At 40.9% G+C, this 22,500-nt stretch overlaps 1 protein-coding gene across 1 annotated transcript in view; it reads left to right on the top strand.

Annotated features, from left to right (window-relative positions):
- LOC128703340 (uncharacterized) overlaps window positions 1–22,500 on the top strand; it is a 352,588-nt gene that overhangs the window by 178,057 nt on the left and 152,031 nt on the right. The window contains exons 9-10 of the mRNA XM_070085304.1: window positions 8,856–9,006; window positions 11,665–11,745. Coding sequence (XP_069941405.1) covers window positions 8,856–9,006; window positions 11,665–11,745 — 232 coding nt within the window. The remainder of the gene's footprint in view (window positions 1–8,855; window positions 9,007–11,664; window positions 11,746–22,500) is intronic.

The following is a 22,500-nucleotide window of genomic DNA, read 5'->3' as shown; positions in this document are numbered from 1 at the left end:
TTCAATTATAACTCTACCATACACTTTACCAGGTACACTCAACAGACTTATCCCCCTATAATTTTTGCACTCTCTTTTATCCCCTTTGCCTTTATACAAAGGAACTATGCATGCTCTCTGCCAATCCCTAGGTACCTTACCCTCTTCCATACATTTATTAAATAATTGCACCAACCACTCCAAAACTATATCCCCACCTGCTTTTAACATTTCTATCTTTATCCCATCAATCCCGGCTGCCTTACCCCCTTTCATTTTACCTACTGCCTCACGAACTTCCCCCACACTCACAACTGGCTCTTCCTCACTCCTACAAGATGTTATTCCTCCTTGCCCTATACACGAAATCACAGCTTCCCTATCTTCATCAACATTTAACAATTCCTCAAAATATTCCTTCCATCTTCCCAATACCTCTACCTCTCCATTTAATAACTCTCCTCTCCTATTTTTAACTGACAAATCCATTTGTTCTCTAGGCTTTCTTAACTTGTTAATCTCACTCCAAAACTTTTTCTTATTTTCAACAAAATTTGTTGATAACATCTCACCCACTCTCTCATTTGCTCTCTTTTTACATTGCTTCACCACTCTCTTAACTTCTCTCTTTTTCTCCATATACTCTTCCCTCCTTGCATCACTTCTACTTTGTAAAAACTTCTCATATGCTAACTTTTTCTCCCTTACTACTCTCTTTACATCATCATTCCACCAATCGCTCCTCTTCCCTCCTGCACCCACTTTCCTGTAACCACAAACTTCTGCTGAACACACTAACACTACATTTTTAAACCTACCCCATACCTCTTCGACCCCATTGCCTATGCTCTCATTAGCCCATCTATCCTCCAATAGCTGTTTATATCTTACCCTAACTGCCTCCTCTTTTAGTTTATAAACCTTCACCTCTCTCTTCCCTGATGCTTCTATTCTCCTTGTATCCCATCTACCTTTTACTCTCAGTGTAGCTACAACTAGAAAGTGATCTGATATATCTGTGGCCCCTCTATAAACATGTACATCCTGAAGTCTACTCAACAGTCTTTTATCTACCAATACATAATCCAACAAACTACTGTCATTTCGCCCTACATCATATCGTGTATACTTATTTATCCTCTTTTTCTTAAAATATGTATTACCTATAACTAAACCCCTTTCTATACAAAGTTCAATCAAAGGGCTCCCATTATCATTTACACCTGGCACCCCAAACTTACCTACCACACCCTCTCTAAAAGTTTCTCCTACTTTAGCATTCAAGTCCCCTACCACAATTACTCTCTCACTTGGTTCAAAGGCTCCTATACATTCACTTAACATCTCCCAAAATCTCTCTCTCTCCTCTGCATTCCTCTCTTCTCCAGGTGCATACACGCTTATTATGACCCACTTCTCGCATCCAACCTTTACTTTAATCCACATAATTCTTGAATTTACACATTCATATTCTCTTTTCTCCTTCCATAACTGATCATTTAACATTACTGCTACCCCTTCCTTTGCTCTAACTCTCTCAGATACTCCAGATTTAATCCCATTTATTTCCCCCCACTGAAACTCCCCTACCCCCTTCAGCTTTGTTTCGCTTAGGGGCCAGGACATCCAACTTCTTTTCATTCATAACATCAGCAATCATCTGTTTCTTGTCATCCGCACTACATCCACGCACATTTAAGCAACCCAGTTTTATAAAGTTTTTCTTCTTCTCTTTTTTAGTAAATGTATACAGGAGAAGGGGTTACTAGCCCATTGCTCCCGGCATTTTAGTCGCCTCATACGACACGCATGGCTTACGGAGGAAAGATTCTTTTCCACTTCCCCATGGACAATAGAAGAAATAAAAAAGAACAAGAGCTATTTAGAAAAAGGAGAAAAACCTAGATGTATGTATATATATATATGCATGTGCGTGTCTGTGAAGTGTGACCAAAGTGTAAGTAGGAGTAGCAAGATATCCCTGTTATCTTAGCGTGTTTATGAGACAGAAAAAGAAACCAGCAATATATATATATAATATAATATATATATATATATATATATATATATTATATATATATATGTATATATATATGCAATAAGATCACAGTAAACAGATGATTTCAGAATATGAAAATACCACTCTGAAGGAGAATTCAGCGCTTTCACTACCACATTTCAGAACCATGAGTAAACTCCGGAAGGAAGGTTTAACACCTACCATCTCTCAAACGTTAAACATTTACGGGGGGTTGCTGGACAGGTTCTTTGCACATCAACCCAAAACCATATTTTGGGTTTTAAAATTATTATTTGTCCAGGTATTTTCTTCCAAATTCTATTAATATAATGATCTAATTTATAAACCAAAGGAAATATTCATATTGTCAAAACTGCTTTTTATGAACAAGATTATTTTAGACTATATTCTGCTGATACTTCCCTTTTTTAAAACAATGATGCAAGTCTTTCACATGAATAAATATTAATTGTCGCCCCAATGTTAATTTATGTGTTTTTTCTAGTTCGAGATTTTTCATTGCCTGTAATAAACTATCGCAATTTGGTTATCGGTTGTTTCAAAGTTTTTCGTATCAAAATTTGAATAAACTAATATTAAAGACTTAAGAAAAGGATATCAACCAAGTTCAAGTTGGATCATTTTTGGATTATAGTGTTGTTCCTTTGGGGTTGAAAAAGTATTTTAGAACTTTGATTTCATCAATTTTTTTGGTATTTTTAATCACATTATTTCATATGACATTTACATAATCAATTTCAATTTAAAAACTCAAAAAAATGATGGAAAAAGACAAATTTTACTTCTGCTTGATGCGAGTTATGAAAGAAAATGATTACCAAGAAAAAATGAATAATCTCTTAGATGATACTGAAACCTATTCTAAACTTTGGAAAAATCCCCTAGAAACCGTTAACAGCAATTTCAATAAAACAATAAAACTTCTACTGAAAGGCAAAGATGAATTAGTCAAACAATTTACTTCCACTAATCCATCTTTGCCTTACATGTATGGACTAATAAAAACACACAAACCAGGGAATCCAGTCAGACCAATTATTAGCTCCATAGGGTCAGTTTCATATAAATTATCCAAATGGCTTGTTGATATTTTGAGCCCTATTGTTGGCAAAATTTCTAACTTTAATGTTAAAAACAACATAGACTTGGTTGATAAATTAAGCTCCTTGACTGACTTAAATGATTTTAACATGGTTAGTTTTGATGTTACTTCCTTGTTTACGAAAGTTCCTGTTGATGATTTATTAAGTTTCTTATCTGAAGAACTCGTTAACTATGATTTACCATTGCCAGTTCCTACTATCATTAAACTTATTAAACTTTGCATTGTTGATGCAAAATTTGTATTTAATGATAAGTTTTACACTCAGAAGTTTTTAATGATAAGTTTTACACTAATAGAGGTAAATGGTTCAGATATGTTGATGATATTTTGTGTCTTATGCCCAAAAATGTAGATATACACCATTTCCTTGGAAAATTAAATAGCTTAGCCCATTCTATAAACTTTACTGTTGAGTTTGAAGACAATAACTCATTGCCTTTTCTAGATGTTTTAATTATTAAGGGTAATAATGAATTCAAATTAAAAATTTACAGAAAACCTACAAATAACTGTTCCTATGTTCACTATTATTCCTCGCATCAAGATAGAGTCAAACTGTCTGTTTTCTCATCAATGTTTTTGAGAGCTTTACGAACTTGTAATCCTGAGTTCATAGATGAGGAAATATCCAAAATTTATGAAATAGGTAATGATTTAAAATACCCAAGAAATGTAATTGATAAATCTTTTAAAGATGCTAGAAATACTTTTTACAATCGAAAAAGGGACAACCAGCCTTATTCAACTAAAAATATGTTGGTTCTCCCTTACCATGAAAACTTGGTTGATATGCCTTCTCTTCTTAAGACTTTTAATATTAAAGTTGTATTCAAAAATCTTGATACAGTAAAAAAAACTTTTGATAAAGAATTCCCCCCAAAATGCTGATGGATGTGTCTATAAGATTCCTTGTAAAATTTGCGATAAAGTTTATTACGGTCAAACTGGCAAAAATCTCGAACTAAGATTAAAACAACATAAATATAGCATTAGAACTGGACAAGATTCCAATGCTCTATTTATTCATGTAAGAGATTTTGACCATCCAATTGATTTTCAAAAAGTTGAGAAAGTAGTATCAAGCAAGTCCATGGTCGACAGGAATATAATTGAATCTTGTTTCATAAAAAGCAGTTTTGACAATAATATGAATATTTCCTTTGGTTTATATAAATTAGATCCATTTATAATTAATAGAATTTGGGAAGAATTTAATAATACACTGGACAAATAATAATTTTTAAATTTTCTTGGGTAGAATAGTTTGTTGGTGAGTTGTGCAAAGGACCTATCCAGTCGGGCCGGCGCGCATCAGGTGTTTAACCGTTGTGGGATCTGATAGTGAGGTGTTGGCCAGACCCCTTATATACCTTCCTTGGATGCTTTACTTTCATAGTTCCTTGATAATGTGAGTAGTCACGAACGCGCTTGGAATTTCTCTATTCTTTCAGAGTGGTTGTTTTGCATATATATATATATATATATATATATATATATATATATATATATATATATATATATATATATATATATATATATATATATATATATATATATATATATATATATATATATATATATATATATATATATATATGTATGTATTTTTCACTAACACATCGGCCGTCTCCCACCAAGGCAGGGTGGCCCGAAAAAAGAAAAACCTTAATCATCATTCACTTCATCACTCTCTCTCCAGAGGCGGGCTTCCATACAGCAATAAAACTGCAACATTAACACCGCTCCTTCAGAGTGCAGGCACTGTACTTCCCATCTCCAGGACTCAAGTCCGGCCTGCCGGTTTCCCTGAGTCCCTTCATAAATGTTACTTTGCTCACACTCCAACAACACTTCAAGTATTAAAACCCATTTGTCTCCATTCACTCCTATCAAATATGCTCACACATGCTTGCTGGAAGTCCAGGCCCCTCACACACAAAACCTCCTTTAACCCCTCCCTCCAACCTTTTCTAGGCCGACCCCTACTCCGCCTTCCCTCCACTACAGATTTATACACTCTCGAAGTCATTCTGTTTCGTTCCATCCTCTCTACATTTCCGAACCACCTCAACCTCTCCTCAGCCCTCTGGATAATAGTTTTGGTTATCCAGCACCTCCTCCTAATTTCCAAACTACGAATTCTCTGTATTATATTCACACCACACATTGCCCTCAGACATGACATCTCCACTGCCTCCAGCCTTCTCCTTGTTGCAGCACTCACTACCCATGTTTCACACTCATATAAGAGCGTTGATATAACTATACTCTCATACATTTCCCTCTTTGCTTCCATGGATAAAGTTCTTTGTCTCCACAGACTCCTCAGTGCACCACTCACTTTTTCCCCTCCTCACTTCTATGATTCACCTCGTCTTTCAAAGACCCATCTGCTGACAAGTCCACTCCTAAATATCTGAATACATTCACCTCCGCCATACTCTCTCCCTCCAATCTAATATCCAGTCTTTCGTCACCTAATTTTTATTGTTATCCTCATCACCTTACTCTTTCCTATATTTGCTTTGAATTTTCTTTTTGTACATACAGTGCCAAACTCATCCACCAACCTTCGCAACTTCTCTTCATTATCTCCCAACAGCACAGTGTCATCAGCAAAAAGCAACTGTGACAACTCCCACTTTGAGTTAGATTCTGGGAGTTGTCACAGTTTCTCTTTGCTGATAACAGTATCATCAGCAAAGAGCAACTAATATATATATATATATATATATATATATATATATATATATATATATATATAATTAGTCATGATAATCTGATTGACCTGCTGAGACGTCATGGGGACTTAAGAGGACTGTGTGTGAGGGTTTCCTAGTTAAAGAGAGACCTTGTATGACATATATAAACGCACTGGTAATTTGAGTGTAGTAACACGCAAGGTCAAGGTGGCTTCCTTGACACACTGTGTAGAACTTGTGTTTTTCTCTTAGATCTTACTCTGATGTAAAGTATTTGACTTCCATGTGTCATTACGATTTCGTGAGTCATGTGTCACTTATATTGACAAAAAATTGCTGGAGGTTTCCGCAGCTGTTGGTAATATGGAGTATAGAGACATACACACACACACACACACAAACACACACACACACACACACACACACACACACACACACACACACACACACACACACACACACACACACACACACACACACACACACACACACACACACATGTGCGCGCGCGCGCGCGTACATACAATGGTTTCTGAGAATGGGAGCAGAAGCACTGTCTGAACTGCCAACTAGAACCTTCTAGCCACTAAACAGAGATGTGAAAAACTTTAAATTATAGCTGCAGTAATTATAGGAAGACAGAGGTAGAGATGGACTAGCGACCACCATAACTCAGATAAATACTTAGTAAGAAAAATGAGAAGAAAGTCAGGAGAATGTTGAATGTACGTGAAGAATATTACGTTTATGAGCAACCAGGATAGGTTTAGGGACGGTAAATCCTGCCTCACAGACCTGTGGAACTTCTATGATGGGACAACAGAAGTGAGGTAAAAGAGAGAGAGAGAGAGAGAGAAGATGAAAACTCGGTTGAAGTGAAATATAGGAACAAGGAATCAAAAACTACATATAAATATGAGTTGAAGATTGATAATCCCTGAGGAGGTATCTATATGGATCAAAATAACAAGTGGAGTTCCACAAGGATCGGTGCTGGAACCGGTACTGTTTTTGGCCTACGTAAATGATATGCCAGAAGATTCTCGTGTATCTTTGCTTACAAATTAGATGTTACGAACATAGCCTGTTGGTCCCTGGGTTACAGTGCTTTTCGTAACAAACGAACGGGATTATCCACATCCAGGGATCATCACTCACAGAGGATAAGGAATTTTCTTAGTATCTGTTTAATTTAATAATAACCACTTAAATCATTTAATGACTTAGGTCATTTAATATCTTTACAACCAATTTTCTCATATATTACACAATGAGTAGAACGTTTATCAGTCGCCTCATCACATCACTGTAATAAGTTAAGTATTTACAAATGGCTCTCCGTGAGTCAGGAAATATAGGTATATGTACATACACAAGCGTTTTTAAAAGCTCAAGCAGCACACTGATAGAGCTTCCTCCATAGAGCTCATTCTGCAATAATCCCTCTTTCAGAACAGAGTCCATAAAAGGCATGACACCGAGACTCACTTATTCTCACTCTCCTTAAGAGTTTCTCAACCGCCTACTCCGACCGAGATAAGCCCTTGCAATGAGTTTCCGAAATTCCTGGTAACTTCTAGGGAGATGAAGGGTGGTTTAAAGCTGGATACTTCCCTAAACCCTTCCTAAACCGGTGGAAGGTATGAACTGAATAAGGTGAAGCTTTACCAACCAACTTTGACTCGGTCGGAGCAGGGGTTGAGCAGCTGAAATCGCCTGCTGGTGTTTAGCCAGGTCACACCAACAGAATAATTAAACAACCTACGTACGAACAAAGCTAAATAATTTACGGCCAGATAATATTAAAAAGTCGAGTAAATCCATTTTAGCTACGAATAGAATTACTTCTGAATATAATATTAAGTGAAAAAGTCAAAATAACATGTAAAAACGTCGTTGCCAAAACAAGTGGAAATTTTCTCCGTAAAATGAACAAAAAGCGTAACAGGAAACTCGAATAAATGGAATAAAAGCCGAGGATGACGCGGGAGAGGTATTAAATGTACCTGGACAAACTGCAGTGTTGGCTACGCTAATTCGACCTCGACTATGCAAAGCTGTGAAAATTTGGAATGGAAAAAAGAAGACTGAAAACGGAGTACAGACTAGAAAAGCAGAGGGGTACAAACTTTACTTAAGGAGATCCTCGGGAATGATAGCAGTGACAAGGATAACCCTGGGGACCGAAACGTCGTCCTACCAAGTTCCGTCTCCAGTGGAAATAAATGGAGTGAAACGTCTACACAAATGGGAAAGGGTAAAGGCCACTGCGAAAGGAGAAACGATGTCAATAAAGAAATGCATTATTGTGCTTCTGCCTCTCCTCCTCCCTCTCCAGTTTCGCCAGAGCAGCACATCAACCGAGTCAGTCATGCTAGCTGCTTGTCATCAATGGCGATAACTGTAATGATTACATAAGACCATAAGAAAGGACGAACACTGCAGTAGGCCTACTGGCCCATACTTGGCAGGCCCTTCTCAAACTCAAACCAACTCAAAATTATTCCCCCAACCCATTATCAGTGTTACCCATGGAATAAGCTTTGATAACCCTAATAATCCAAGTGTAAATCCCTCTCAAATCCAACCCCTCTCTCTCGTGTATATATCTAACCTATTACCTGGAGTTTACCTGGAGAGAGTTCCGGGGGTCAACGCCCCCGCGGCCCGGTCTGTGACCAGGCCTCCTGGTGGATCAGAGCCTGATCAACCAGGCTGTTGCTGCTGGCTGCACGCAAACCAACGTACGAGGCACAGCCCGGCTGATCAGGAACTGACTTTAGGTGCTTGTCCAGTGCCAGCTTGAAGACTGCCAGGGGTCTGTTGGTAATCCCCCTTATGTGTGCTGGGAGGCAGTTGAACAGTCTCGGGCCCCTGACACTTATTGTATGGTCAATAACCCTACAGGGTAGACTGTTCCATCTGTCCTCTACTTTATTTCTAAATCAGTATTTTCCTATATATATCCTTTCTAAATCTAAACTGATCTTCCTGAAGGTCGCTGCAATTCCTCGTTCTCCTTCTTCAGGTCTCTGACGGAGTTCGTGACCTGAAGGTGACAGGTACCCCAGCCTCGTCAGGACCCTTACTAGAGTTACGACCGACCCCGTCCGCCACTATCTTCTTCAGCAGCGACCAGCAACACAACCGTGGCTACTTCCTGCTCAAGTACATCTCCTGTGAGTACACATAGTACTTTTGTACTCTCCTACGAGTACACGCAGCACTTTGAAATTCCCCCTCCCTGAGAGTGCACGCAACTCTCTGTACATCTGCAAATTATGTAAATTTCGGGACAAAAATTTATGCCAATCTTGTAAATTTTTTGGAGTATAGTAAACATATGATGGATTTATTTTTTTTGACGCAGTTAACGAAAGAAATTTAACGAAGGTGGTAAAGTTATTTTTCTTACCTTCCCTTTTTTCATCTCCGTTAAAAGTCATTTTTGTTAAAATAATTTTTAAAAAGTAGATAAGATAAAAATAGGTTGACAAAAGTAGTTTACCTAGTGAAACAAAAGTAATTTATTCCTAGTTAATTATAGCTAACACTGATGCACTCTGAGAGTGCCTGAGTGAGTCTAACACTGGTGTACTCTGAGAGTGCCTGAGTGAGTATAACACTGGTGTACTCTGAGAGTGCCTGAGTGAGTCTAACACTGGTGTACTCTGAGAGTGCCTGAGTGAGTCTAACACTGGTGTACTCTGAGAGTGCCTGAGTGAGTCTAACACTGGTGTACTCTGAGAGTGCCTGAGTGAGTCTAACAATGGTGTACTCTGAGAGTGCCTGAGTGAGTCTAACACTGGTGTACTCTGAGAGTGCCTGAGTGAGTCTAACACTGGTGTACTCTGAGAGTGCCCGAGTGAGTCTAACATTGATGCACTCTGAGAGTGCCTGAGTGAGTCTAACACTGGTGTACTCTGAGAGTGCCTGAGTGAGTCTAACACTGGTGTACTCTGAGAGTGCCTGAGTGAGTCTAACAATGGTGTACTCTGAGAGTGCCTGAGTGAGTCTAACACTGGTGTACTCTGAGAGTGCCTGAGTGAGTCTAACAATGGTGTACTCTGAGAGTGCCTGAGTGAGTCTAACACTGGTGTACTCTGAGAGTGCCTGAGTGAGTCTAACACTGGTGTACTCTGAGAGTGCCTGAGTGAGTCTAACACTGATGCACTCTGAGAGTGCCTGAGTGAGTCTAACACTGGTGTACTCTGAGAGTGCCTGAGTGAGTCTAACAATGGTGTACTCTGAGAGTGCCTGAGTGAGTCTAACACTGGTGTACTCTGAGAGTGCCTGAGTGAGTCTAACACTGGTGTACTCTGAGAGTGCCTGAGTGAGTATAACACTGGTGTACTCTGAGAGTGCCTGAGTGAGTCTAACAATGGTGTACTCTGAGAGTGCCTGAGTGAGTCTAACACTGGTGTACTCTGAGAGTGCCTGAGTGAGTCTAACAATCTGAGAGTGTACTCTGAGAGTGCCTGAGTGAGTGTACTCTGAGAGTGCCTGAGTGAGTGTAACACTGGTGTACTCTGAGAGTGCCTGAGTAAGTCTAACAATGGTGTACTCTGAGAGTGCCTGAGTGAGTCTAACACTGGTGTACTCTGAGAGAGCCTGAGTGAGTCTAACAATGGTGTACTCTGAGAGTGCCTGAGTGAGTCTAACACTGGTGTACTCTGAGAGTGCCTGAGTGAGTCTAACACTGGTGTACTCTGAGAGTGCCTGAGTGAGTCTAACACTGGTGTACTCTGAGAGTGCCTGAGTGAGTCTAACACTGATGCACTCTGAGAGTGCCTGAGTGAGTCTAACACTGGTGTACTCTGAGAGTGCCTGAGAGAGTCTAACACTGGTGTACTCTGAGAGTGCCTGAGTGAGTCTAACAATGGTGTACTCTGAGAGTGCCTGAGTGAGTCTATCACTGGTGTACTCTGAGAGTGCCTGAGTGAGTCTAACACTGGTGTACTCTGAGAGTGCCTGAGTGAGTCTAACACTGATGCACTCTGAGAGTGCCTGAGTGAGTCTAACACTGGTGTACTTTGAGAGTGCCTGAGTGAATCTAACACTGGTGTACTCTGAGAGTGCCTGAGTGAGTCTAGCACTGATGCACTCTGAGAGTGCCTGAGTGAGTCTAACACTGGTGTACTCTGAGAGTGCCTGAGTGAGTCTAACACTGATGCACTCTGAGAGTGCCTGAGTGAGTCTAACACTGGTGTACTCTGAGAGTGCCTGAGTAAGTCTAACACTGGTGTACTCTGAGTGTGCCTGAGTGAGTCTAACACTGGTGTACTCTGAGAGTGCCTGAGTGAGTCTAACTTTGATGCACTCTGAGAGTGCCTGAGTGAGTCTAACACTGGTGTACTCTGAGAGTGCCTGAGTGAGTCTAACACTGGTGTACTCTGAGAGTGCCTGAGTGAGTCTAACAATGGTGTACTCTGAGAGTGCCTGAGTGAGTCTATCACTGGTGCACTCTGAGAGTGCCTGAGTGAGTCTAACACTGGTGTACTCTGAGAGTGCCTGAGTGAGTCTAACACTGGTGTACTCTGAGAGTGCCTGAGTGAGTCTAACACTGATGCACTCTGAGAGTGCCTGAGTGAGTCTAACACTGGTGTACTCTGAGAGTGCCTGAGTGAGTCTAACACTGGTGTACTCTGAGAATGCCTAAGTGAGTCTAACACTGGTGTACTCTGAGAGTGCCTGAGTGAGTCTAACAATGGTGCACTCTGAGAATGCCTGAGTGAATCTTTAACTTGTGTACGTTGAGAGTTCGTGTTTCTAACGCTAGTGTACTTGTTTCAAACACTAGTGTACGTGTTTCTAACACTTACGTACTGTTCCCACAGTCAGTGAAGGCAGCTGTCAGTTCCAGCTGTCTCCTTGTGGTTGGTATTCCAGCGATCCTCTCCAAGCCTGGGTCTTCAGTGGTGAGTGACGCTCTGCTTGAGTAGTGAGTAGGGGGGAACAACCTGACGTGGGTGTCGTCATTGTGATGATCTGGTCATTGTAATGACCTGGTTACTGTGATGACCTGGTTACTGTGATGACCTGGTTACTGTGATGACCTGGTTACTGTGATGACCTGGTTACTGTGATGACCTGGTTACTGTGTGATGGCCTGGTCACTGTGATAGCCAGGTCACTGTGAAGACCTGCTCATTGTGATGACCTGCTCATTGTGATGACCTGGTCACTGTGATGACCTGTTCAGTGCTTCATCGTGATCATAATAACCAGGTCATTATATAACCCGCACCATCCAGTAACTGGTACTTGCAGCTCACTAGTGACCACTCTGAGCTCAGACCTGAAGAACCTGTGCTCATTACCTAGTCCAGTAGTCTGTTCTTTAAATTTTATTTACCCATGCAGGTCCAAGATGGCTGCCTCCTCCTCCTCCTACCAACAACAAGATCATAAGCGCCTCCTTGCACGTCTTACTTCTGAAGAATAAGACTTGAGTAACATTTCGGAATCATCTTTTTTTCTGAGTATATGTTTCGCCAGCCAGTGGTTTCTTCAGTCCAGTACAAAGAATTGTGGAAGAGGAGTTTGAGGTGATCAGTCCAAACTAATGTACATACAGCTCACCGTTTTCCTTCAGACTGATGACTCCTTCAGCATTTCAGTATCAGCACGACCCGTTTCCTGATGGACTGAAGACATTGACTCTAGGCTGAGGGACTGATTACCTCGAACTCCTCTTCCTCCACCGTTTTTCTTTGTATTGAACTGAAGAAGCCACTAGCTGGAGAAACGTTTCCTCAATAATGATTCCTAAATGTTGTCGCTTTTCAGAACCATTTATCACCTCTTACTCGTGTTCACCTAACAGTAAGTAGGTACCCTGGTGTTACTACTCTGCCTGGAGTTGCATCCTGGGGGTTGTAGTAGACATTAAAACTGAGCCGAGGTGTGACAGCATCTCTTAATTCTGAAATTCAAGCTTGAAAACATATGTGGCATATGTGGTGGACCACACACCTGCCTTCAACACTGGCATGTGCATTTCTAAGCTCTGTTTACTTTTGTAAGCTTTCTTTTTGTAAGCTTTCTCTGGTGAAGTTGTGAGAGGGTTTGGAAAATGCCAGGAGGAAGAAACTCAGGTGTGTGTATGTGGGTACTCACCTATTTGTGGTTGCAGGGGTCGAGTTACAGCTCCTGGCCCCGCCTCTTCACTGATCGCTACCGGGTCCTCTCTCTCTCCCTGCTCCATGAGGTTTATCATACCTCGTCTTAAAGTTATGTATGGTTCCTGCCTCCACTACGTCACTTGCCAGACTATTTCACTCCCTGACAACTCTATGGCTGAAGAAATACTTCCTTACATCTCTTTGACTCATCTGAGTCCTCAACTTCCAATTGTGACCCCCTTGTTTCTGTGTCTCATCTCTGGAACATCCTGTCTCTGTCCACCCTGTCAATTCCTCGCAGTATTTTGTATGTTGTTATCATGTCTCCTCTGACCCTCCTGTCCTCCAATGTCGTTAGGCCAATTTCCCTTAACCTTTCTTTGTAGGACATTCCCCTTAGCTCTGGGACAAGTTTCATTACAAACCTTTACACTTTCTCTAATTTTTTTGACGTGCTGGACCAGGTGTGGATTCCAAACTGGTGCTGCATACTCCAATATGGGCCTGACGTATATGGTGTACAGAGTCTTGAACGATTCCTCACTGAGGAATGGGAAAGCTATTCTAAGGTTGGCCAGACGCCCATATGCTGCAGCAGTTATATAATTGATGTGCGCCTCAGGAAATGTGCTCGGTATTATACTCACCCCAAGATCTTTTTCCCTGAGTGAGGTTTGCAGTCTTTGGCTACCTAGCCTATACTCTTGTTTGCGGTCTTCTTTGCCTTTCCCCGATCTTAATGACTTTGCATTTGGCGGGGTTAAATTCTGGACCACGCGTCCAGCCTGTCCAGGTCTCTTTGTAGACCTGTCTGATCCTCGACCCATTTAATTCTCCTCATTAACTTCACATCATGTGCAAACAAGGACAATTCTGAGTCTATCCCTTCCGTTATGTCATTTACATATACCAAAAACAGCACTGGTCCTAGGACTGACCCCTGTGCAACCCCGCTCGTCACAGGCGCCCACTTTGACACCTCGTCTCGTACCATGACTCGTTGTTGCCTCCCTGTCAGGTATTCTCTGATCCATTGCAGTGCTTTTCCTGTTATGCGTGCCTGATCCTCTAGCTTTTGCATTAACCTCTTGTGAGGAACTGCGTCGAAGGCCTTCTTGGAGTCCAAGAAAATGCAGTCTATCCATCCCTCTCTCTCGTGTCTTACCTTTGTTACCTTGTTATAAAACTCCAGTAGGTTTGTGATACAGGATTTTCCTTCCCTGAAGCCGTGCTGGTCGTCGTTTATAAGCTTATATCTTTCTAGGTGCTCTACCACCCTCCTCCTGATGATCTTCTCCGTGACTTTGCATACAATACACGTCAGTGACACAGGTCTGTAGTTTAATGCCTCGTGTCTATCTCCTTTCTTAAAAACTGTGACTACATTTGCCATCTTCCATGCCTCAGATAGTTGCCCATTTTCAATGAATATATTGAAGACTTTTGTTAGTGGCACACACAACATCTCTGCTCCCTCTCTAATGACCCACGTAGAGATGTTGTCTGGTCCCACCGCCTTTGAAGTATCAAGTTCACATAGCAGCTTCTTCACCTCCTCGGTTGTATGTATTTCATCCAGTACTTTTTGGTGTATCTCCCTATTCTGAATTCCTGGAGTCCTTCCTGTCTCCACTGTAAATACTTCTTTAAATCTTACGTTGAGCTCCTCACATACCTCTTGGTCGTTTCTTGTGAACTCCCCACCATCCTTCTTCAGCCTGATTACCTGGTCCTTGACTATTGTTTTCCTTCTGATGTGGCTATACAACAGCGCTTCGGGTCAGACTTGACTTTCGATGCTATGTCATTTTCGTATTGTTGCTGAGCCTCCCTTCTTATCTGTGCATGTTCGCTTCTGACTCTTCAGCTAATCTCTTTGTTTTCCTGGGTCCTTTGTCTTCTGTACTTTTTCCATTCTTTAGCGCACTTAGTTTTTGCCTCCATACACCTTTGGGTGAACCAAGGACTCGTTCTGATCTTTCCATTATTTCTGTTTCCCTTGGGAACAAACCTCTCCTCTGCCTCCTTGTATTTTGTTGTCACATAGTCCGTCATTTCTGTTACTGGTTTTCCTGCCAATTCTCTCTCTCACAGAACGTCTTGCAGGAAGTTCCTCATGCCTGTGTAGTCCCCTCTTTTGTAGTTTAGTTTTCACGTCGTATTCCTGCTGCTCTCTCCACTTGTAGCTCAACTACATAATCAAAGCACAGAACCACAAGGTCACTAGCTCCAAAGGGCCTTCCGTATGTGATATCCTCGATGTCCAAACTACTCAAGGTGAATACAAGGTCCAGTTTTGCTGGATCATCCTCATCTCTCTCTCTCTGGCAGTGTCTCTAACATATTGATGCATGAGGGTTTCCAGTACCACATCCATCATCTTGGCTCTCCATGTTTCGGGACCCCCATGGGGCTCCAGGTTTTTCCCAGTCAATCTCCTTGTGATTGAAATCGCCCATAACTAGTAACTTTCCTCCCCCCCATGTGAGCTCTTCTGGCCACCTCGGCTAGTGTGTCAACCATCGCTCTGTTGCTCTCGTCGTATTCTTTTCTTGGCCTCCTGCAGTTCTGTGGTGGGTTGTACATTACTGCAATTATCACCTTATGTCCCTCAGACTGGATTGTTCCTACTATGTAGTTCCTTTCGCTCATTCCATCCATTCCTTCCATTTCCTCAAATCCCCACCAGTTTTTAATGAGTAGTGCAACTCCTCCTTCCCCTCTGCTCCCTCTGTCTTTCCTGAGGATTTGATTTGAGAGAGAGAGAGAGAGAGAGAGAGAGAGAGAGAGAGAGAGAGAGAGAGAGAGAGAGAGAGAGAGAGAGAGAGAGAGAGAGAGAGAGAGAGAGAGAGAGAGAGAGAGAGAGAGAGAGAGAGAACTTCATCCTGTTCCCTACTTGTATGTCTCATAACAATAAAAATGCTTTCAAATGAGCTGATGTAGGTAACAGCTCTTAGCTTGTCAATAAAGTTAGGAATCCTTAACCTGTAAATAGCTTGTCAATAAAGCTAGGGATCCTTAACCTTGTCAAACCATGTGTAAAAAAAAAAAAAAAAAAAAAAAAAAAAAAAAAAAAAAAGAGAGAGATTGAAAGAGAGAGAGAGAGAGAGAGAGAGAGAGAGAGAGAGAGAGAAACAGGCAAAATCCTTAGAAATATTTAACAATAAATGACTGAGAGAGAGAGGGAGGGAGGGAGGGAGGGAAGGAGGGAGGGTGGGAGGGAGGGGAGGGAGAGACAGAGGAAGGGAGGGAGTAGACACCTGGACGAGCCTGATAATAGGACTCAATCAACCTGCCAAGGAACTCATTGAGGATAAATACAAGGAGTGAGAACCTCTGGCACCGCACTGTGTGGAGGGAGGGAGGGAGGGAGGGAGGCAGGGTACTGTGATGGAGGGTGGAGGGAAGCACGTTTCTCTAAGGACAAGTTAAGGGAGGAAATTAAAAGCTAAATTTGGTTTATCAAAAATGGCCAGGTCCCCCCTCCCCTCCCCTCCCCTCCCCTCCCCTCCCCTCCTCTCCCTTCCTTCCCTCACCTCCCCTCCCCTCCCTTCCCTCACCTCCCCTCCCCTCCCTTCCCTCCATCCCTTCCTCCCTTCTTCCCTCCCTCCCTTCCTTCCCTTCCACTCCCTCCATCCCTCCCACCTTCCCTTCCTCCTTCCCTCCCTCCCCCACTCTTCTTCTCTGCATTTAGGTAAATGAAGTTTAAAAACAGGTAACGTCAGATTAATAACAAGTGAAGTCAGCTTAATAACAAGTGAAGTCAGCTTAATAAAAATGAAGTAAGCTTAATAACAGATGAAGTCAGCTTATTAACAGGTGAAATCAGTTTAATCACAGGTAAGCTTAATAACAGGTGTTTAATAATAGGTGAAGTCACCTTAATAACAGGTGAGGTAAGCTTAATAACAGGTGAGGTAAGCTTAATAACAGGTGAGGTAAGCTTAATAACAGGTGTTTAATAATAGGTGAAGTCAGCTTAATAACAGGTAAGGTAAGCTTAATGACAGGTGAAGTAAGCTTAAGAACAGGTGAAGTAAGCTTAATGACAGGTGAAGTAAGCTTAAGAACAGGTGAAGTAAACTTAATGACAGATGTTTAATAACAGGTGAAGTCAGCTTAATAACAGGAGATGTAAGCTTAATATCAGGCGACATAAGCATAATAACAGGTGAGTTAAGCTTAATAACAGGTGAAGTCCATTTAATGACAGATGAAGTCAGCTTAATTACAGGTGATGTCAGCATAATAACAGGCGAAGTCAGCTTAATAACAAGTGAAGTCAGCTTCAGCTCCTCGTACCTCATCTGTTCCACATTCTCCTTATTAATCCTACTTCCTCTTGTTTACAACGTTAGTTACTCGCTCAGATTTTGTCCAGGAGAAAAGTCTTTATCACAATCTCAAAATATAACTCTCATTTAATTTCCCCGGGATACTTATGAGGTTTTATGCATGAGTAATTCTTTTACCATGAGGCAGAATTGGATGTCGTTAATGAGAAGTGGGCGGGCGGGTGAGGAGGAGGGTGGATGGGCGGGTGGACGAGGGGCGAGAAAAGAGACTGGATTAAGAGGCATTTTGGGTGGTGGGCGGGAGTCTTACATCGTCAGACAGGTTAATATAACTTCACGTCCAAATGTGAGTTGCTAATAAAAGGTTTGTTGACGGTTATCGATCCTACTGGATGTAGTGAACGACAGGAAAAATAAGTACCGCATTTTCCGGCATATAAGGCGCACTACAGACGCATTATGAGGGTAAATTAGTAATCATATTCAAGGGTTAATTATCAAAAGACTACTCTTAACCCTGATCTTGAGCATATAAGGCGCAAGTTGATTTTCCTAGACTGTCTGTGGGTGAAATAGCGCGCCTTATATGCCGGAAAATAATGTATATCAAACTCTGACCACCAGAAGGGGGTTATTATGGCTTAGTTCCAAGATGGCTGCCGGTGAGTTTACAAATCAAGAGACCGACTATGACTTAGTTATTATTAGATACAGAATAAGAATTTTTGGTGTCTAACTAAAGACTTAAAGATCAAGGACCCAGCTGGTGTCAATGGATTTCAATCCTTTATTCATGATTGCTGGGCGAGATCTTTCTCTCATTTCTATTACGTGACACTTATCCACATTAAATTTCATCATCCATCTATCACTCCTCTTTATCAATCTATTTACGTCTTTCTGCAAAGGATTTTCCAATCAGCAAAATTTTTTGCACTTTCTTAAATTTCTTTTTAGCAAGGGTTTACACGAACTAGAAAGATGATGGAACAAAAACTCCATCCTGTGGGTCCTCACTGGTCATGTAAATCTATGGAGACATTTAAACTCGTCTCATTGTTCAACACGAGAGTCATTCTCGGAAGGAATGTTCTCAGATGAAGTGATATTTTTGATAAGGATACAGAGTGTAGCTACTGCTGGCTGCCCGTCTTGTTGTAGCAGAAGCTCTGTTCTCTTTTTTCCTTTCAGATGTACAACTTTTGCTCTTTTGTTTTCCCTATTTTTGTGTTTTTTTAATGTTTCTTAATTTCATATGCAGGAATTTGCCGATTGATTGCCTGTTATAATTTTTAAACTTCAAGTGTTTTTTTTTTCATTTCCTGTACTAACTTTTTTCTAAATAACACAACAACAATGGCGTGTGTGTGTGTGTGTGTGTGTGTGTGTGTGTGTGTGTGTGTGTGTGTGTGTGTGTGTGTGTGTGTGTGTGTGTGTGTGTGTGAATGTGCATGGGCAGCCCTTTTTTTTTTAATTTTATTTACAATATTTCATTCTTTTCCAACATTCTCTTGTCCAGACATTTACGACAACAAAGAAGCAAAGTTATCATTGAAATTTATGCAATAAATAGAATGCTTCACCTTTCTTTAATTGTCAAAATTGACAGATAGTAAAACACACACACACATACACACACACACACACACACACAAATTGATACTAAAGACAGAAATGGTAGGAAACAAGATTCTGCAAAGGAAACCATACTTAAAGTATTTTCCAAAATTCTAGCGAGTGTTCCTCGACTGCAGCAAAACACGAAAAGAATGGGAACAGGCGCCGGAGGCAAGAAAGGGAGACGGAGCAGGTACCAACAGACGTGGGGAACAACAAACACAACTACCCACAGAACCACCCACAGCATTCCCATCAACCCCTATCAACCCACACCAACTAAACATAATAACCAGAAACAAACTATACTCCATACCCACAGTCCCCACCCACCCCAGCACTAATACTACCACAACAGCAGCCTACCATAATATCCAGCCCTGTCTACCATACCCTCAACCTGTACACCTCTCAACCCTCTGATTACAGTTCTGGAAAGGCATGGTATACAAACACAGGTGGAATAACGATAAAGAGTGTCTAGCGGCAAGAAAGAATCACCAAGGCATCTCCGGACATCATAGAACTCACAAAGACAAAGCTCATAGGGGTGATAACAGATGTGATTTTCCCGTCTGGATATCAGATCCTGAGGAAAGATGGGAAACAGGGGGAGGAGGAGTTGCACTGCTCATCAAAAACAAATGGCCTTTTGAGATGGGAGGATTAGTCAAAGGTGAAGCAGATGGCTACATAATAGGAATGCTTTTGACTGGGGACCCAGAAGTGATAATAGCAGTGATGTGCAACCCACCACCAAACAGCAGAAGACCAAGACAAGACTACAATGAGAGTAACTGAAAGGTGATGGCCATACTAACCGAAGTGACCAGAAGAGCCCACATAAGCAAGATAAAGTTACTTATCATGGGAAATTTCAACCACAAGGAGACAGACTGGGAAAATCTGTAGCCACATGGGGGATTGGAGACGTGGAGAGCCAAGATACTGGAGGCGGTGCTGAAAAGCTTAATGTACCAACATGTTAGGGACACAACAAGAGAAAGAGACAATGAACCAACAAGGCTGGACCTTGTATTCACCTTAAACAGTTCAGACAGGGAAAAATCACACACGATACGCCCCTTGGTGCTAGCGATCACGTGGTCCTGAGTTTCGAATACATACTAGAGTTAATAGAGTAAGGCAGCACAAGAAGGAGGGAAGAAAGCAAACTTCAGAATAGGGAACTACGCATATATGAAACAGTTCCTGCATGAGGCGCAGTGGACAAGAGCACTAGAGGGGAAGACAGTAAACGAAATGATAAAACACGTGACCACAAAGTGCAGGGAGGCAGAAGAGAAGCTTGTGCCAAGGGTCAACAGAATCAATAGGAAGACCAGAGTGAACCCTTGGTTTACCCGGAGGTGTGGAGAGGCCAAAGCCAAGTGTGCTAGAGCATGGAAAAAGTATAGAAGGCAAAGAACTTGGGAAAACGCAGAGTTGAGCTGAAGAATCAGAAATGAATATGCATGGATAAGGAGAGAGGCCCAACGGTAATACAAGAATGATATAGCATCAAAAGCAAAATCTGACTCAAAGTTGTTATACAGAAACATCAGAAGGAAAACATCAGTCAAGGACCAGGTAATCAGGCTGAGGAAGGAAGGAAGGGAGCTCACAGGGAACGATAAGGAAGTATGTGAGGAGCTCAGCTCAAGACTCGGAGGTATTCACAGTGGAAACAGAGAGGTTTCCAGCAAACTGAGGGAGTAGGGTGCACCGGCAAGTGCCGGACAAACTGCACACAACCGAGAAGGAGGTAAAGAAAATTCAAGGTGAGCTAGATATCTCGAAGATGGTGGGCCTAGATGCATCTTTCCGTGTGTGCCACTTCCAATTATCTTCAGTAAATATATTGAAACAGTGCAATTGCCTGAGGTGTAGAAGACAGCTAATGTAGTCCCAATTTTTAAGAAAAGAGACGTACAGGCAGCACAAAATTACAGACCAGTGTTGGTGATACATATAGTATGTAAAGTTAAGGAAAAGATTATCTGGAGAAGAGTGGTGGAGCACCTAGGAATGAACAGGCTCATACATGACAACCAGCATGGTTTCAAGGAAGGAAAATCCTGCATCAGAACCCTACTGGAGTTCTATGACAAAGTAACAGAACAAGACAGGAGAGAGAGGGAGGGTAGGCTGCATATTCTTGAACTGTAAGGAGGTTTATGATACAGTACCACACAAGAGTCTGGCTGAAAAGCTAGAGAAGAAGGAAGCAATAGCATGGAGAGTACTGTAATGGATCAGAGAATACCTGACCTCACACACACACACACACAGCTTCCAAAATAAGTTTATTCACTGTAATACAATATTGAATCAAAGTCAAAATTTTAAATTACTTCTCAAACTGAGGAGAAACAACTTAATATTTTCACCACCATTATAACCTCCAATACTCTTACATATATATATATATATATATATGTCGTGCCGAATATGTAAAACTGGTCAATTAGCAAGAACTCATTTAAAATTAAGTCCTTTCTAAAATTTTCTCTTATACGTTCAAAGGTACATTTTTTTCATTAATGTTAATGTAAAAATTTTTAGTTTTGCAACTTAAAGAATCTTAGAAAACTTACCTAACCATTAAAAGAATAATTTATTTTACCTAACCAATAAATATATTTTAGATTGTCACACATTTAATACTACAACACACGGAATATTTTTTTTTCGTAGGTTCAGAATGATTTTGGAAATTATTGCACAAATGTCTTGTCCTATATGGCAGATGAGATTGCTATTTAAGCCAGATCGTAAGTTTATTATTCGACGATATATATATATATATATATATATATATATATATATATATATATATATATATATATATATATATATATATATATATATATATATATATATATGAGTGTATGAAGAAATGTTGTGAAACAAATGGATGTCATCAGTGAGTCGTCAGCAGTAATTGGTCAGTATAAACTGAATAATAGACATTTATCAACGGAAGCTTGTCTCTCCCTCTCTACTCATCAGATCCTCCAACTAAACTCCTACCATGCTCTCTACCCTCTCTGATAGTCCTCAGGGCATAAAGCTAGGTTCAGGGTTCTTAACTTTAATTACAAGCTAAGAGGTGTTACCCACATCAGCTGAATTTAAAGACTTTTATTGTTATGAGATATACAAATAATGAACAAGATTAAGTTGGAGCATCTATGAGCAATGGATTTTATTTGGTCTATTAACTTATTTTGATGATGTCGTTATGTTGTTTAAACATGCTCCTTCTGCCATCCAAGGAATAAATGATCTCATATGAAGTATGGTCTAGAGAAGATTCGCCAGGATGAGCTTGCTCTGGCTGTCCGTCATTTGTGTAGAAGCAATCTTCTTCACTCCAGTGAAGACGTCCTTTGGGAACGTACTGCTTGGACATCCTTCCTTTCTGCAATTCTGCAAGCTCCTGATGATGTGATTGTAATCATGAAAGGCCTCAGCTATCAATCTACCCTAGTTGCTTTGCATCCGTACGCTTGTTTGCGATATTTGATTAAGGAATCTTTATAGACACATATAGCATTTATAATTATTTATAATTTTTTATGTATAAGATTTTTAATACAATTTAATATTAAATCTTAAGAAGAGAAGGCATACA

This window comes from Cherax quadricarinatus, chromosome 15 (assembly GCF_038502225.1).
Source record: "Cherax quadricarinatus isolate ZL_2023a chromosome 15, ASM3850222v1, whole genome shotgun sequence".
In the NCBI taxonomy this organism is placed as follows: domain Eukaryota; kingdom Metazoa; phylum Arthropoda; class Malacostraca; order Decapoda; family Parastacidae; genus Cherax; species Cherax quadricarinatus.
This window is presented reverse-complemented; position numbering and strand designations above follow the sequence as displayed.